This window comes from Aphis gossypii, unplaced genomic scaffold, assembly GCF_020184175.1.
Source record: "Aphis gossypii isolate Hap1 unplaced genomic scaffold, ASM2018417v2 Contig00447, whole genome shotgun sequence".
In the NCBI taxonomy this organism is placed as follows: Eukaryota; Metazoa; Arthropoda; class Insecta; order Hemiptera; family Aphididae; genus Aphis; species Aphis gossypii.
In genome coordinates, this window is record NW_026083109.1 from 186,189 (window position 1) to 202,927 (window position 16,739).

Consider the following 16,739-nt stretch of genomic DNA (forward strand, 5'->3'; position numbering starts at 1 on the left):
GTCCAATGGCGAATTGGAAAGAGAGTAAGATTGATTGTTATAATATACTTACTCTCATATAATGACCACTTACTAAATCGTGGTTTGTTATATTGTCATGTGTTCTATTCTCTATGTAGACTAGTCTTTTTTTTACTTTTATTTTCGTGAGTTTGGATTGTAAATATTATTGTTTTATGATGTCAAAATGTTTTATACATGTCTTGCTATTATATTCTAAAATTTCTCACTCCGATTTGAAAAAGTATGCCATAGTAGAATAACTCAGAACCTTCATCTTATATTAGGTTGCCCATCTGAGCCATCTCGTGTATTTATTTATCATTATATGGTTAGTCAAAGATAATCGGTAGATAGCGTCTAGTTGTTCAAAAATAAATTATCTGATATTAATTTAATACGGATTAAACATAGATGGGTGTGACCATCTTAATATCGCTGTTCGTCAAAAACGTATACTTATGTTTTACCAGGGTGTATCAACACACATGGTTTTACCCGTCCTTCGTAAATATAGGTACCTTTTTATAGTATGGTCAGTGTGGCTTGACTCATTTATTCGTACTCGTGAATACGACACGTACGACATAGACAAAATGCAGTCTGAGTAGAACTCATTGGCAATATTTCTGAGGGTAGACGGTACGTTTTCTATTATTCCCAATATAACGGTTATGATATCGTTTTCAAATAGCGAAGATCTAAATACGACACGGTGTAATGTGAACCTGGCTTTACTTTATATGTACTACATAATATAATCATAATGAGGGAAATAAGTGGGCTGCTTATTGTTCTGTAGGGCTGGTGAAAAATGTATGCGGCATGGCACCGATTCAAAATCCTGCGCACGCCTATGACGGTCCGCGATAGATTGATAATAATTTATAATTTATAAATATCTTGCGTATATTGTTAATATATGACTACACTGCGTTGGTATATTATGCTTTTATAATTATTATAATTAATAAAATATATAAGTAATAAGCAGTGGCGTCATTTCAGTTTTCGGTAGAAGGGGCAAATTAAAAGTTAAAAAATTACTGACTCTATGGTGTGGGTGATAGAGGTGAGGGAGTGGTTAATTGACAAACATTAAATGTATGCCATTTGTGCCAAAATTTGTGTCAAAAATCTAAAAAAAAACATTAAAATAGATTATATTTTAGAGTCAACCAATGTAAACCCCGTGTAAGACATCCTATGTAATTCCTATCCCAACGATAAATTATATAATAATATAATATAATTATGTAAAGGTAATACAATTTGATCTTCTACACCAATATTATTTTTAAGACCATCTTCATTAGCTGGTTCAAATATTTTGACATTTATTTTCCAAAATTTCTTAAATCTTGCGACGATGGCATTATTTTCAATCGATTTATTCTATTTACTAGACATCTATATGAATACCAATTTTTATTAAGTATCCGATTACCGACCAATTTAAAATAAACTGTTATATATTTTCCGTTATTACTAATGACAATTATATTACTGCCATGTTTGTTTGTTTATAAATTTCATTTGTATTGGCGTTGTTACGTTTTTTAGTTTACAATTTAGTCAGATACGTAGCTATACTAGTTACGCCGCACAGTGCAGTACCTATAATATAAACTATTAACGCGCGCAACATCAAATATCACAACGCGTGGATGGATTTAACATTTCACCTATTTAAGCTACAAAAATATATAAATATACATATTTGTTGTAAATTATGTCAGCAATATTTTTATGTAGAGGTATTTTTGTGATAAAATTAATATTTTTAAAAATAATTTAAAAACACTGAAAAATTGCACATAAAATCCAAGATGGCGGACACTTCCGGACTTCGGAGCGATTGCGACTTTTTTTTGGTTAATCAGGAACCCACAACCAAATTTTCTGCAAAGTTTCAAAACTTTCCGATTTAAATCCTAAAAACACCTTTTTTGAAGCTTAAATGACTGGACTACTAAATGGCTAAATAATTGTTATATTTTTCTTTTATTAATTACGAGGTTACCCCTATAACATTTCCGTTTATATTATACTATATAGTTATATAATATTTTCTGTGAATATGCAATATTTTGTCATGATAATTATTAATTAATAAATTTAAAATTTCAGATTTTTTTTTTATAAAATTAATTTGTACAAAATTGAATTTAATTTCAATGTGTGGTTTAAGAAAAAATTAACTTACCGTGCCAATAAAATTAATTAACTCGTTAGTTACTGAATGACTTGGGAAAAAATGTAACTCGTTAAGTTAGAAGTTATTTCTAAAAAAAAAAAAAACTCGTTAATTAACTTAGTTAAAAGTAACTTAACTTTTTAACTTATTAACTCGTTAATGCCCAGCCTTGTGGATTAGGTGCCTATAGTTTTACAATTTGATTACATATTGAGTATTAGTTTGGGACGTTTGGGTACATACTTAATATTATAATGATTAAAGACATTTATTGAAGAAACAATCTGAAACTGGTCAACTTGACTATGAATTATTTATTATTTCAAAATTACCGATATTTCTTTAAGAAAGACCGAACTGAATTAAACTATAATACTATATCAATGGCATTAATTCAATGCATTTATTAGAAACTCTTTTTATTCATTATTATAATTTTCCAAGTCAATCCCTGTACGGCAGTACACAATAATATTATTTATGAGTTTATGACTATGGCCTGTGCCGCTGGTGTTTGGAAGAACTATTCAATGTGGTTAATGATAAACGCAAGACAATAATAGATATTCATTATTTTTTTTATGTTTTCTATTTATAATACGATCACTACGATCATAAACCAAACATAGCATAATAATACAAGTATAGACAACCAATAAATACTAAATGTATAAATAAATAAACCAAATTAAATGTACAACCATATTTTTTTTTTAATCTATATATTATTAGGTGTATAATTTTATTTCATTGCAAGTGCAATTTGAGTTGAAATGGCCGACTCATGTTGTCGGTTTTAAATTTCCGATTTATTATTTAGTTCCGTTGACGTTTGGGTAGATATCTTAAAAAATGTTGTGTACGCAATCGTAATTAAATATTTCCAACACTATATGTCGTGTGTATGTTATAACTATCTTTAATTATTATTAAATTAGTTAAAATTGAACATGTATGTAAATTGAATTACATATGCACGTAAAATTAATTATGTTAAGCCCCCCCAAAAAAATGATAACATGATACCACGCGTGTTATAATACTAGCAAAACTCTTCGATATTAATAAAAAAAAAATACCTAATAATAATATAGTAGTAATAATATTAATATTATTAATTATTAATAATAATAATAATAATTTATTCTAAGCAATTATGAGATCATATCGCACGTAAAAAGTCTTACTAGAAAGAATAATTATAATAGTATAATATAACCAGTGTTCGGACTTATCTAGATATTTATCCAGATAGTTTTTTTGCTCATATTTTATCTTATCTAGATAAAAAGTTATTAGGTATCTAAACGTTTATCTTAGATAAATAGTTTACTAATCTAAATAAATTCATCTAGATACTTTTAGATTCTGAACGGAGTGATGAATGTATTGATTTTACAATGATGTGTACTAATCGATATAAATACTTGAAATTTTCACAAAATGTTTATATTAGCGTTCTCCATACACAGATAATTTTCAAAGAATTTTGACTTTTTTTGAACTTTATAGCAGTGGCGTAGCTAGACAATTTTTCATGGGTAGGCCCGATATTTTGATGGAATAAGGATTATCAATGAGTATTTTTATTACCTAAATAAAAAACATGAAATAAAACATTCATTTTTGAAGAAAAGTGGGTAGGCCCGGGCCTACCTGCTGGCTACGCCACTGTATAGACAACAGAAATTTTCAATTTTTCTGAAAATTTTTTTTGAAGTGTCGATAAAATTTTTTTTGTCATAATAATAATATTAAAATATAATATATTCTAGACTGACAAATCATCTCCCTTCAGAATCGTTTTTCGTATACAATGATTTTACCTATCATTGCATTCAAATTTAACCTACCTAGTCCAAAGTCCACCCCGCCCCTAATGTACAGCAGAGCGGTATCCACTAACCGACTTTTTTTATTGATGAAAATCGTAAAAATTGGCCAAACGATTTTTTAAATTTTTTTTTAATGTATTATTTATAAATAATCTTATTTATAATAATATGTACAACTAACGTAAAATAACGACCGTGTTTACTCATTTCCCATTGTCGCATGTCGTAGGCTCGTAGCCTGTAGAAATTAAAATGTACAATTCGTCTATTTTAGGAATAGATGCTTGCCGTTGTCTGATTATTATCGACGGTTGTCTATTATGGACTATTTATATTTTATACAATTAAAATATGAAGTATATAGTTACAACTTAAATAAAAAAATCGGTCGCCGAAGCCCACAAAACACACTGACAATGTTACAGCCTATGACTTATCAGCGACAAACACAATATACACAATATACCAATATAAGTAGTCAATACGCATTCGAATTATTTTAGATTTTATTTATAGTTTGGTTTGTTGAGTGTGTTGTCTGTGTGTGAGAGTAATCTGTTTCCCGATAATCAATAGTCATTTATTTCATTTTCTGTCTTCACTATCTTCAGTCATCAGTGTATCACGTTATCGATTTCGGCATTTGTAATAAGTCAGAAAAAAATAAATTTCAAAACGCTACCATTAAAACATATATTATGTATTATTTTAGATTATACAATATATACATTTTCAAAATTTTTAATTTTATTATAATCTGTTGGCTATGTCAATATAAAAAAATGTTGTTATTATTATTTTTATTATTAATTATTATATAAGTACCTATTGCCCAATTAAAATATACTTAAATCTAAAAAAAAGTCGGCAAATGGGTACCGCTCTGCTGTACATTAGGGGGTGGGGTGGACCTCGGACTAGGGTAGGTTAAATTTGAATGCAATGATTGGTAAAATCAGGGCCTGATTAAGGAGTTGGTCACCAGTAGTCTAGGGTTAGCAAAAATTCTACATTCGTAAAAAAAAAAATGTTGTGGCGCCCCCAATTTAACGTTGACCAATTGGCGCCCTAGGCTGTAGCCTATTAAGCCTATTGGTTAATCAGGCCCTGGGTAAAATCATTGTATACGAAAAACGATTCTGGACGGAGATGATTTGTCAGTCTAGGATAAATTATATTTAAATATTGCCATACATTCTAATTTGAAACAAATATTTTATTTTTCAATTAGGACGCATTTGCAAAAGGCATGGTTAATCAATTTTGACTTTAACTTTAGATATAAATACAAACAATTTTATGAATTTTGAACTACAAAATAATTTGCAAATATTCATGATTTTGACAAATTTTTGTCAAAATTTGAACTTCAAATGCTAATAAAAAAAATTGTGCCTATGTATTCTTATAATTTTTTAATAACTATAAGAATAACATATGAGGAACTTTGTATACAATTTTCAAGTATTTTGATTGGGTCAAAAATGTGATTCACTTGTTCTGTATAATATGTTGATCCATTAACATATAATAATATTTTTTACATACTAAAAAAAACAAAAAAACTATATTGTTAAGTCAGATTATGGTACACCTATTTTAAAATTATTAAAAAAGATTATCTTTTTTATCTCTTTATCTAGAATCTAGATGAATATGAGTTTAGTCATCTTTCATCTCTATTTAAATACTTTTGAGTTGCATCATCTTTATCTTTATCTAGATAAAAAAATACTTATTTAATCCGAACACTGTATATAACCTATTATAAGGCCATGATATATTATTAATTTACAAGTAATAAGCGACGGCCGGAAATCGGTAAAATAATTTAAAAACAGCTAGCAAATTAAATTAAACCACGTTTATACGGGTCATGAACGCGGGAATTTGTCAAAATTGAGTGCGAATGTTCGCCGCTAGGATACGTCATACTCGTCTGAGGCAAAGCGCTAAAAATGTATTTTGCCGCGTAGCCGTTGAAAATGTTGAAATAGAGCGGATAGCCGCCACCCGGTGACCGTGTCATTCTGTATTTTGCGATCACGCGGAACGGTCGTCGTCCGTCGATATTATAATTAAATTTAAAACACAATATAAATGTAAGTACAATATTGATGACTACCTCTAATATTTTATATATTTTATATTTTACTTATCTTTATTCCCAAGTTCAATTTTAAATACATTTAATGATTGATATTACATAATCAATTATTATTTTTGAATAATATGCAGGGCCCATTTAGGCTCACGTTCACATTCTTCTTGTTAAAAGAAACTAAATACTTAACCGTAAAACTAATCAATGTAATAGGTACTTGAAATTTTTACCAAATATTTATGTTAGTGTTATCTATATACAGTTAAATTTTCAAAAATGTTTGACTTTTTTTGAGTTATTTATAGACCACTGAAATTTTCGGTTTTTATGCGAATTTTTTTTTAAAGTGTCGGTAAAAAAATCCAACACTAAGTTTTCCATAAGTTTTGCTTCAAAAAGCTATAGAGAAATTTGAAGCGTCATTATAGGAAAAATGTTTTGAACGTTTGAGTTTTAAATTTTTATGAAATCGCGTAACGATAACGATTTATCCTCAAACATATCTATGATTATATAAGGTATTATGTATTATGAAAGTGCATACCATAGCGTCCTCATAATTCTGTACAATTTAAAAGTAACAGTTAATTTTCCTTGGTTATTATAAATTCAAATTTATTACATTAATTGGTAAATAGGATAACTGAGTATTTAACTTTCAGCGTACCTATTGTGGTTGAATATACAACTAATATTGATCGTGTTGTAAATATTGTTAAATTTATTATTTTTATTTTTGAAATTGAAATTATTCATCGTAATATTTATATTCCAAAATAACAACATTAATTTGATATAAATAACTAACTTATTGTAGTATAGTGCATAAATATTGAAATATTTTGTCTCATTTATTATATAAACTTTATGCCTATAATTTAACTTATTTTTAGATGCCAACGTATATTTACGACTATGGTGGTGGAGGCGGCGGCAGTCGTGGTGGCGGAGGCGGCGGTCGTGGTGGCGGAGGCGGCGGTCGTGGTGGCGGAGGCGGCGGTCGTGGTGGTAGCGGCGGTGGTCGTGGTGGCGGTAAAGCCCCTAACAGAAATAGTAAGTATATATTATATGCATACCAACTTATTGGTTTTCTATAGTCTAGTTCTATCTACGGACAATTTATTTCATGTGCATTCAGTGGATATTTCAACTAATATACTGGGCGATAAAAATCTCTCAAAGAGAAAACTTTTTGTTGCCCAACAGATTTTTGTAATTTAATTACTGGGCGACGACGATTTTTGTAAAAATGTCTATGTTTTAAATTATTATATAATTTTAGTTATAGATTATTTATTATGTTTAATTTTATTATTTATTTAAGACGTATATCGTCAATGGGCGACTAATAGGTCGTATCTCAAAAAAGTAAAATTTAATAGCCATTATATTAGTAACAGTAGGATCTCCAGGCTTTTTACCAGGTCTAATAGTATCAAACCTGTATGATTCAAGTTCATATTTTTGAAAAATGTTACATCACAGTATTTTACATTGTATGGATATGGGTTTAATCCTGGCACTTTTAGTTATTTTCATATAATCTGAAGGTAAATAAATGTCAGTATTTTTTAATTTATTTTCTATTGTTGAATGGACAGAGTCACATCCCATCTGTGTATGGCCTTTGGTTAAGTATTTTTGTTCAATTATAATTTTATTATTAATAGCAAACTCCAATAATGCATTAGATAAGACACAATTTCTGTTTTGATAACAGCAACCATCACTCCAAAGTATAATATTTTTAAATGGATTTTTTAAATTAAATTCAGTTATTTGATCAATTACACAACTAACGAAAGATGATGCTGAGAGGTCTGACTGTGTTTCATCCCACCAATAGCATGTGCAGTCTCGAGAGGATAAATTATACATTGTAAAATTATGTACACATAATTTACTCTTATAATATAAAGCACTTGCTTTTAAATATGGACAAATTTTTACTGCCTGGAGGTCCATAGTGAATACAATAATATCATTAAGCATAGCTTTTTCTTTGTCTCTAGTTTTTTTTCTTCCCTTTTTCGATCTTTATCCTTCATATGTTTACTCCAATCATTCTCTTCAATATTTTTTGTTTGATAAGAACAACAAATGTCACATTGATCCTTTTTTGGGTGGTACACAGAAAAATCGGTTTTTTCATAAATATCAGTAAATATTTTTCTAGACACTGGTTGTTTATTTTCTTCATCACACTTTATTTTGTACATATTGTATAATTGAGACTTAGATTTGACATATGGCTCAAAATATAATCTAGAGGTAGATTTCCTACAATAATGTGAGGGTAGTTTTGGTAATTTGTTAAGAAATTCAGTTACAAATATCCTTTTTCTTTTTTCTGGAGTAATTCTTAAAGTAGAGCTTTTGTTATTTTCTTTATTTTTCTCATAATTCATCTCATTATCTTTTTCAGTTAGGCACCAAGTTAGAACTTGTTTTTCACCTAACCCAAGTGTATTTAAAAACATTGTTTTACATACACACTAATATGCATCATGAATTTTTAAATTATAAGACATAGTGCTGTTCCTTCGTGATGATTCTACAGTTCTTTGTTTCACAGAAGTGGTTATTATTAAAGAAGTTACATAAGTTTTTTTTTCATCCCAGTTCAAGTTTTTCCAAAAACGATTAAATATTTTTAATCTATATACTTCAGCTACTTCATTGCATTTCCTTTTTTGTGATTTTTCACTTGCACAAGCTGGTCTAATATTTTTTACCTACTCAGTCAACATTATGTAAAACTTGATTTATTCTTGACCTGCTATATCCTAAATATGGGTCTCCTTTCATTCTTAATTTCTGATTGACATTTCTTTTCCAGCTACCTGGCATACTTTCTCTCTACTTTTTGGTACTTCATATTCCATATCCAAATCATTACTATCATCAGCACTTAACACCTCCATACCATCAAATACTAGCTCATCTTCAACTATATTGAAATCTGTATAAAATTGATTATTTAATATATTTTATTAATGATCTATTTATTTATTATTAAATATACCTATATACTTGCATAATGTGATACGTATAACGTATTACCATTGGTTATAAATAATTGTTTAAATTAAAAACGAATTAACATTTTATCATGGATATGTTTTAATTTTGATTCATTTGATTTTCTAGAATGCATAGTTTGTTTCAAGCGGGGCATACCGCCCCACAGTGCCACTTGCAAAGCGCGCCGCCGCAGCGGCCACGGATGCTGCCGCTGAGGCTGCAATAGAGCAGCCAGGGCAGAGAAGGCCGCAGAAGCGGCCATTGCTCTGGCCAAGAAATTAAGAGGAGGCCGGCGGCCGCCCTGGCTGCTCAGCAACCGGACCAACATGAGCCACAGCAGCAGCAACCGCCGCAGCAACCGCCGCAGCCTTAATAACATTTTTATAAAACCAAATAATATAAAATACAAAAAAAAAAAATTTATTCAGTGTGTTTTCATTTCCTGACCATCATTATAGTTTAATAATTGGAGTTACTAATTTGTAGGTGTCTTGTAATTTAAAGATATGCGTACATATAATGATTACGATGTTCAAAATTTAAAATAGTAAATAATTACATCGATATTATATGGTACCTTTAATGCTTTTAATCTAATATTTGACATTATTAGATAAATAATAAAAAAATAAATAATAATATAATAAATATTATGGTAGTAAGATAAAATAAATAAAATAAAAATGAAAAAAGTCAATACTTCACCCTGTATATTATTTTTATTTAGCTCCAAATCTTCAAAAATGTTTATTCTGCACCTGGAATCTTCCAAGATTTCAATATCTACAATACAGCAAATAATTAAAAATCATAACAAGAAATAATATAAGCAATTATTTAATAATGCACATACTTGGTTATAGAGTTTTCCATTGGTATATGCAATTCTATCAGGGAAGACAGAAGAAATATATATTGAGTTGCTGTCATCTTTTTGTTTTATAATAAAGTTTTAATAAAATTTTTTGAAATTGTATGTTGGCAATAACTTTAGTGGTGCCGTCATTCGGCCCGAGTTCTTATCATTTTTCAGACAACTGCCTACGACTCCCTAATCCATAATATATATATATATCAGATTTTCAATAAGTGATAACCAAAAGTTGAGATTACAGGCACCTTTGTGAGACACTAGAAGATATCTGCTCTTTAGGAACGAGGCACCTATACATTTATAACTTTTATAAGCATAGGCGTGGCCTATCCATTCTTTATTATCTATGCTACGACCCGTTTTGGGTTTATATTTAAGACCGTGATAAAATCTATAAACATAACCTCAATTGTATGTCCAATATTTATATTGGTAACCGTCCCTGACCCTAACCGTAATTATATTTAATAATTTTTTATCAAAGTTTAACAAATCACGATTATTGATAAAGTAAATTTCTCTATGTTATTTTCTCAAATTTGTATCATTTTTTGAAAATACTTGAATATTTATTAAACTGACCATTTTATTATTTTAATGAAATCTACGTACAATTCCCAATAATACTGTATACATTTCAGCCCTTCCATTAACTTGTTCACCTGGTAAGTTCACATGATTATTAATATTTTTTATATAGAGATCCATTTATAATAATTATTTAATATAATATTTAAATTTTATCTAGATTTACATGATAGTATTGACTACACTTTATCTCCTGGAACATCATCATAATTTCCTAGTGATATATCTAAATATTCAGATTCTTAAGTCCTTGTAAGATTTAATCAAACAATTTTTTTAAATATTTTTATCCTTATATTTTTCATATTCCAAAGCAGAATATTTTCCCAAGTATTTTGAAACATACAAATCGAATTTAGGATGAGTAGTTTATGAGTTATAAGTATTTGAAGTTTAGACAAGCGTAGTAGTGGATAAATATTTTTCGGGGTACCCGTACACTCCTCACCGACTATCTAAACTTTAAAATTTAAATACTTATAACTCATAAACTACTCGTCCCAAATTCGATTTGTATGTATCAAAATACTTAGAAAAAAATCTGCTTTGGAATATGAAATTAAAATTCTATGTTATCATTCAAAAAAGTAAAAAACTTAAAAAAATATTTTTTCAAGACAAAATGTCTAACTTTGAAACTGAGGCTCTTGAGATGTTATTATAAAATTTTTAAACATTTCTGTAAATTTTAAAGCATTTGTCAATGACCAACACTCTAATTTTTTGTTAGTTTTAGTAAAAATGTTTAGGACATAATATGTCTATGATACTTACAATTTTTTGAAAAAAATAAAAGTTATTTCTTAGGTATTAGTTGGTTCCGATGTGACTATCAGGATGAATTTCATAAACCTTCATTATCCACCTGCTATGTAGATTTTATTTTACATTACTGTTTAAATATTTCTAGGTGCAATATTGACAATAATGAATCAAGGGAGACGAAAAACATTGAAAAAACAAAGTGTTACTGAACCTCAAGTTATTACTACCTACACAACAATCACTCTTAAAGACTTACAATTTAAAATACGGAAGTTGTGTAGTGTTGCAATATTACAATAACGTATTATTGGTAGGTTATGATAAACAACAGTATCTAAACTTTCTACTATATTTTTATAAAAGTCATTTTATATTTTAGTCTACATCCTGGGCCTGAACAACACATGAATAAATATACAAAGTAAATATACATAACAACTGCTATTTGTTACCAACAACTTGAGGTCATTCTTATCAAACTTCTGATTGGTATTCATCAACACGAATCAGGCATTAAATAAACCTATTGTGTCTGAATCATATACAGTTTAAATTAGTAAGTATAGATATATAATAGTTAATGTGTATTAATTTTATTTCATTTCAGTTATAAGCATTTATATTATTGTTTCCACACATCATAATGGCCTTCTGAAAATGTATATCAGCTAACAGTACATCATTGATTTAGCAGTAGGTATCCTCTACAGAAAAAGCATGACTGGTGTGGTAAAAAAAAATTAAAGGGTCCAGTGCAACAACTTGGTATATCCACTTTTGGAAATTTTTCAGGAGAAGAAATAAACGTTTAAATTCTTTAATATTTATCATATACTTTATGTTTATATAGAAAATTACAATTATAATTACAATTATAATAACACAAACAATGTTAGGATCTATAAATACGATAAATGTATGGACTTACCAGGTTTCTTGCTCATAAATTTGATTTTTATAATTTTTAGTCAAATTAGTTTCGGTGCTAAAACCTTGTATGTCCGGATAATAAGGACATACCAGGTTCTTGCACTGAATATAATAACCTGGTAAGTTCATTTTTGCTTATATCTCTGTATCTAATAATCGGACATACCAGTTTGTTACACCGAAATGTGTAGCTTTATATCCTCATTAGAAAACCGCAATAAAAATTTTTTTGAGAAAGTGGACATACCAGGTTGTTGCACTGAACCCTTCATTATACTATGTGTTTTAAAATTATGTCTAGTGATTTGCCTACCTATGTAAATGAGTGGTTGGGATTAACTTATTTTACAAGTTACTGTAACAAGACTAGTTTGAAAAAGCTAATAAAATTAATTAAATCTGGTACCTTTTTGTGGTTATTTCTTAATTTACTCTGTATATATATTTTTTTCATTAATTCCTAGAAACAATCTTAATAGCATTTTGAAAAAAACCGTGTAATTTTCTTTTTACATATTATAATACTACACTTGGTACCTATGTGTTGTGCAGAACATTTTCTTAGGTTGCAAGCATTATCTTATAAAGTTATCTAAAATCTGTGATAATAATCTTATTAGATAGGTGCGTTACCTATTGTTTTAAATACATTATTACATACAGATAACTTCTTTTTATATATATTGTTTGAATATTTCATAATTTTTAAGTGTTTTTATTTTACACCCACACACATCAGACATTTTTTATAATCGATTACTCATTAAGTAAAACACAAAATGCCGTCCCACTTTAAATCAGACTGCGGACTGTCAGTTATGCATGAATTAAAGTAAAAGCTTAACTGGTGTGGTTACAAGTTGTGTTTTTGTATAATGTCTGGTATTTTACATACCTATGTGAAAAAATGTTTGGATTAACTTACTGTAACAAGACTAGCTTGATTAAGCTAATGAATTAATTCAATTCTGTACCTTTTAATGAAAAGTATTTTAAACATTGTTTAAGTTATTTTTTTGTGGTTGTTTTTTAACTTACTATGTATGTTTTTTTTTTTTTTTTACTAACTTAGAAATAATCAACTATCATTAATTATAGCATTTTGATAAGATTGCTATTTTTGTTTTACAGGTACCTACTGTTGTGTAGAATATTTTCTTAGCATCCGAGAGATATCTCATAAAGTAGTCTAAAACCTGTGATATTATTATTATTAGATAGGTAGATTATTGTTTCAAATAACATCTTCTTATAGTTACTGTTTAAATATTTCATAATTTCTTAAGTGTTCTTATTCCACACATAGGTACCAGACATTTGTTAACAATAAAACTTGTTCACCTACCTAAACTCTATATTTAGTATTTCTGTATATTGTTTTAATTTCATCATTTTTGACAAAATAAACAGAAGAAATCAATATTATTATAATTAATAAGTCTGTATTCTTTAGGGATGCAATTGATGGCTATCCAGCGACAACACCGAGAACACGACACCCATTCTACATATTCATCATCCAGTGGACAACGGTGCCTATCTGAGTGCCAGTTACAGTATAAGCATATGTTTGTCATGTCTTCAGAATTCTCTAATAGATAGGTCTTTAAATATTCTCTATAAGTGTTAGGATCGAACTCTAAACTGAACTTGGAATTGTCCATAAATTTAAATGCGTAATATATAATATAAACTCCACAATTAAATGCATCATTTTGTTTTGGAACATTTTCAAACGGGCATGGAATCTGTGTTAACGATGGACATTCATGTGTGCCGTCACCGTAGATGACATCTGATTTCAAATTTTAAATACTTTATTGAAACGATCTTTTGATGCTCGACTCTCTGTATCATATGGACTAATCGGGTCCATGATATAACACTCTTTGGTGTTGAAATTTATAAAGACTATAATCCAATGTCTACCAATTAACCATGGCAGGATAACCATACTGTTCTGATTGAAAGTAATTTTGTTATGCACTTCCCCAACTACTCTTTTTCCCAATAGCCATGCAACATCATTGCATGATAAAATGTGTGTGTTTTCTAAGCGCAGATTAAAAGCGTATGACAACAAACAAATATCTATAACAAAGTTACACAACCAATTTTCTTCAGACAATGTATCAAAATCTGGGAAATACAGGTCGTCCAAGATGTTACAATTTTTATAAATAGATAATAAGTAACTATATTTTACAACTAGATAATGTTTATTTTTTGGCAACTTAATTGGTTTATAGTACGTCAAATCTTTAGGGAGCATATTGTCGTATAAATCTATAGATTTCACTGGTAGTCGAAACGGAGATTTATGACTGCCAGGTGTCGAAACGGATTTCATTAAACAATCATCCGACAATGGCTTACTTAAATCACAGACAACTACGTCATTAATAGGCTCATCAACAGTGAACCTAGTCTCATTGTCACATTCTATGACCACAATGTTATTTTTATCTGCTGTAATGGTCGAAGACTTTGGGATTTTTAACGACAGTGCTTTGAAAGGACGGTACTTGATGGGTTGGAGGTGTTTATGTTGTTTTTCTTTTTTTCCCCAACTCTCTGTTTCATTTAAATGATTAAGGCTAGACAATTCTGAAATTTTTCTTTTTCCATTTTCTTTAGTAGTACTCTGTTTAGACTTAGTGTCAAAATCAAGCGCACGAGTGCACTTCCCTTTTCTAATATTGTACTTCATTTGTTTGTGTACATTCGTCACACGCTGTCTCATAAGTTTTAAAAACCGGCCGCACTTAAACCTGCGGTCGCCTTCTAGTATGTCTTGTTTGACTGTTTTAAACCAAGATTCAACGGTAGCATTACTCTGGCGGATTTCAATGCCATTGCTGAGTTTATTATTCATAATAGGTGTCCACAGTGCTAAGAAAGGTACACACTTAACTATAAACTGGTGTAAATATGATTCATCATAATATTCATTAATGCTTAAATTTTCAAAATTTTCAGCACAATTTGAGACTTCAGATTTAACTTGTTCTTTGATTGACTGAAATCTACACAACATCATGGAATCACTCGTGTTGGATTCGCATAGAAATTTATTTATTTCCTTCGAGTGATCCTCACCTTCGTTGTTCGATTCAGTTGGCAATTGGTATATTTTATCATAACACTTGGCTCTCATTGTACTAATGGCATTTTTCGTGTGTCCTGTACCATAAGGTGACAACAGTATTACTGAAAATATTTTGAACCATTGTTCGACATCTGTCAAACTGGTTGTGTTAAAAAGTATGCATATCCAATCAATGACATCATTTCTTTTCGTTTTTTCTACAGTTATACGATGGTTTTTCTCAGATTGAAAATATGTGTAGACATGGTTTACTATAATTTTTGTGTAATGATTTGCACATATATTTATGATGGTGACATTAGATTCGTCGTGGTTTTCAACCAATACTCTGTAACACCAGTTAAGGTAGTCGAATATGGAAGTAAAACCATTCCATCCTATACACAAGGCATTCATTTGGGCATAACTGAAATCTGTCACGATATTTGTGAATACTGGCCAAGTCAGTTTGTGTTTCAAAACGAATGCTTTAAAAGCGTTCAGCCATTGTGAAATCGCAACAATGTCGTGGGCTGAACTAATCATTTCAACAACAGGGCACGTGACACTTGAGTCTCTAGGTAATGGGACATTAACAACTAGAACATAGTACAGAACTCTTTTGCTGTTCTTGTCAATTTTCCTGACCACTGTACCAGTTGCATCCAAATACCCAGTTACTGGTTTTTGTTTTTTAATCAGATTTTTTAGTATGTCCAACTGCTCGTTACTATAACAGTGAACGGACGGTATGCCGACATGCTTTACAAAGTTGTTTTCTTTGTCATTACACATCAATACTAGGTCATGAAAATCATCTTTATCATAATCATCGGCACTTAAGGCCTCTGATCTGATTTTTCTGACGACGTCATCCGATTTAATGCCTTGCAAATTACCACAATTCAACTGAGTGGGTGATGCCATGTCAACAGCGTCCGACCTGAAGGAAAACGCTTTTGTCTTTTTTAGCGCTTCTTTGTGCAAGTCTCGCTGAATCCCTTTTACGTGGTTCGTGAGACCATTGTCTTCTGGATTGTGATGGTAATTTAAACCAGAACTATATACTTCCGCCAAAAACACTTGGTTTTGAAGCTGGACTTTAATTCTAAAAAGTTTGCACCCCTCGTGGCTACAATACATGTACACATTGCAATGGTTTTCAAAATATCTAACCCTTTTTGCATTAACAACGCATGTATTGTTCACAGTTCTAATGAGCTTTCTGAACATAATAGGATATTTATTCTTATCCAAACGTTTTTCACCGCTAATATGTGTATATAACATATGAGACCACTCTACACGTGAAAATGTGAAAGTTCCTTCAAAAA

General features: G+C 29.7%; 1 protein-coding gene, 1 long non-coding RNA gene and 1 pseudogene across 4 annotated transcripts; all 3 read left to right on the forward strand.

Annotated features, from left to right (window-relative positions):
- Positions 1-5,850: 5,850 nt before the first annotated feature.
- LOC126554205 (uncharacterized) lies at positions 5,851-9,752 on the forward strand. 2 transcript variants are annotated; one of them, XR_007606630.1, is made up of 2 exons: positions 5,851-6,134; positions 9,287-9,752. XR_007606630.1 is itself a non-coding variant. In XM_050209292.1 (2 exons), exons 1-2 carry the CDS (start codon positions 7,030-7,032, stop codon positions 9,373-9,375), a joined length of 249 nt encoding a protein of 82 aa, XP_050065249.1. In that variant the 3' UTR covers positions 9,376-9,752. The 2 variants fall into 2 exon arrangements, 1 of the variants encoding a protein (XP_050065249.1); XM_050209292.1 differs by lacking the exon at positions 5,851-6,134 and adding an exon at positions 7,030-7,189.
- A 1,870-nt stretch (positions 9,753-11,622) lies between these two features.
- Positions 11,623-14,096, forward strand: LOC126554206 (uncharacterized). 2 transcript variants are annotated; one of them, XR_007606632.1, is made up of 4 exons: positions 11,623-11,697; positions 11,751-11,943; positions 11,995-12,080; positions 13,771-14,096. It is a non-coding gene; the product is annotated as an uncharacterized LOC126554206 (long non-coding RNA). The 2 variants fall into 2 exon arrangements; XR_007606631.1 differs by having other exon boundaries at positions 11,767-11,943.
- Positions 14,097-14,532: 436 nt separating this feature from the next.
- LOC126554201 (uncharacterized) lies at positions 14,533-15,340 on the forward strand (annotated as a pseudogene).
- Positions 15,341-16,739: the final 1,399 nt, after the last annotated feature.

Coding starts and splice junctions, on each gene's coding strand:
- LOC126554205 (XM_050209292.1), top strand. CDS start 7,030: ATGCCAACGTATATTTACGACTATGGTGGTGGAGGCGGCGGCAGTCGT. Junction 7,190..9,286: donor TAAAGCCCCTAACAGAAATA/GTAAGTATATAT, acceptor TTGATTTTCTAG/AATGCATAGTTTGTTTCAAG.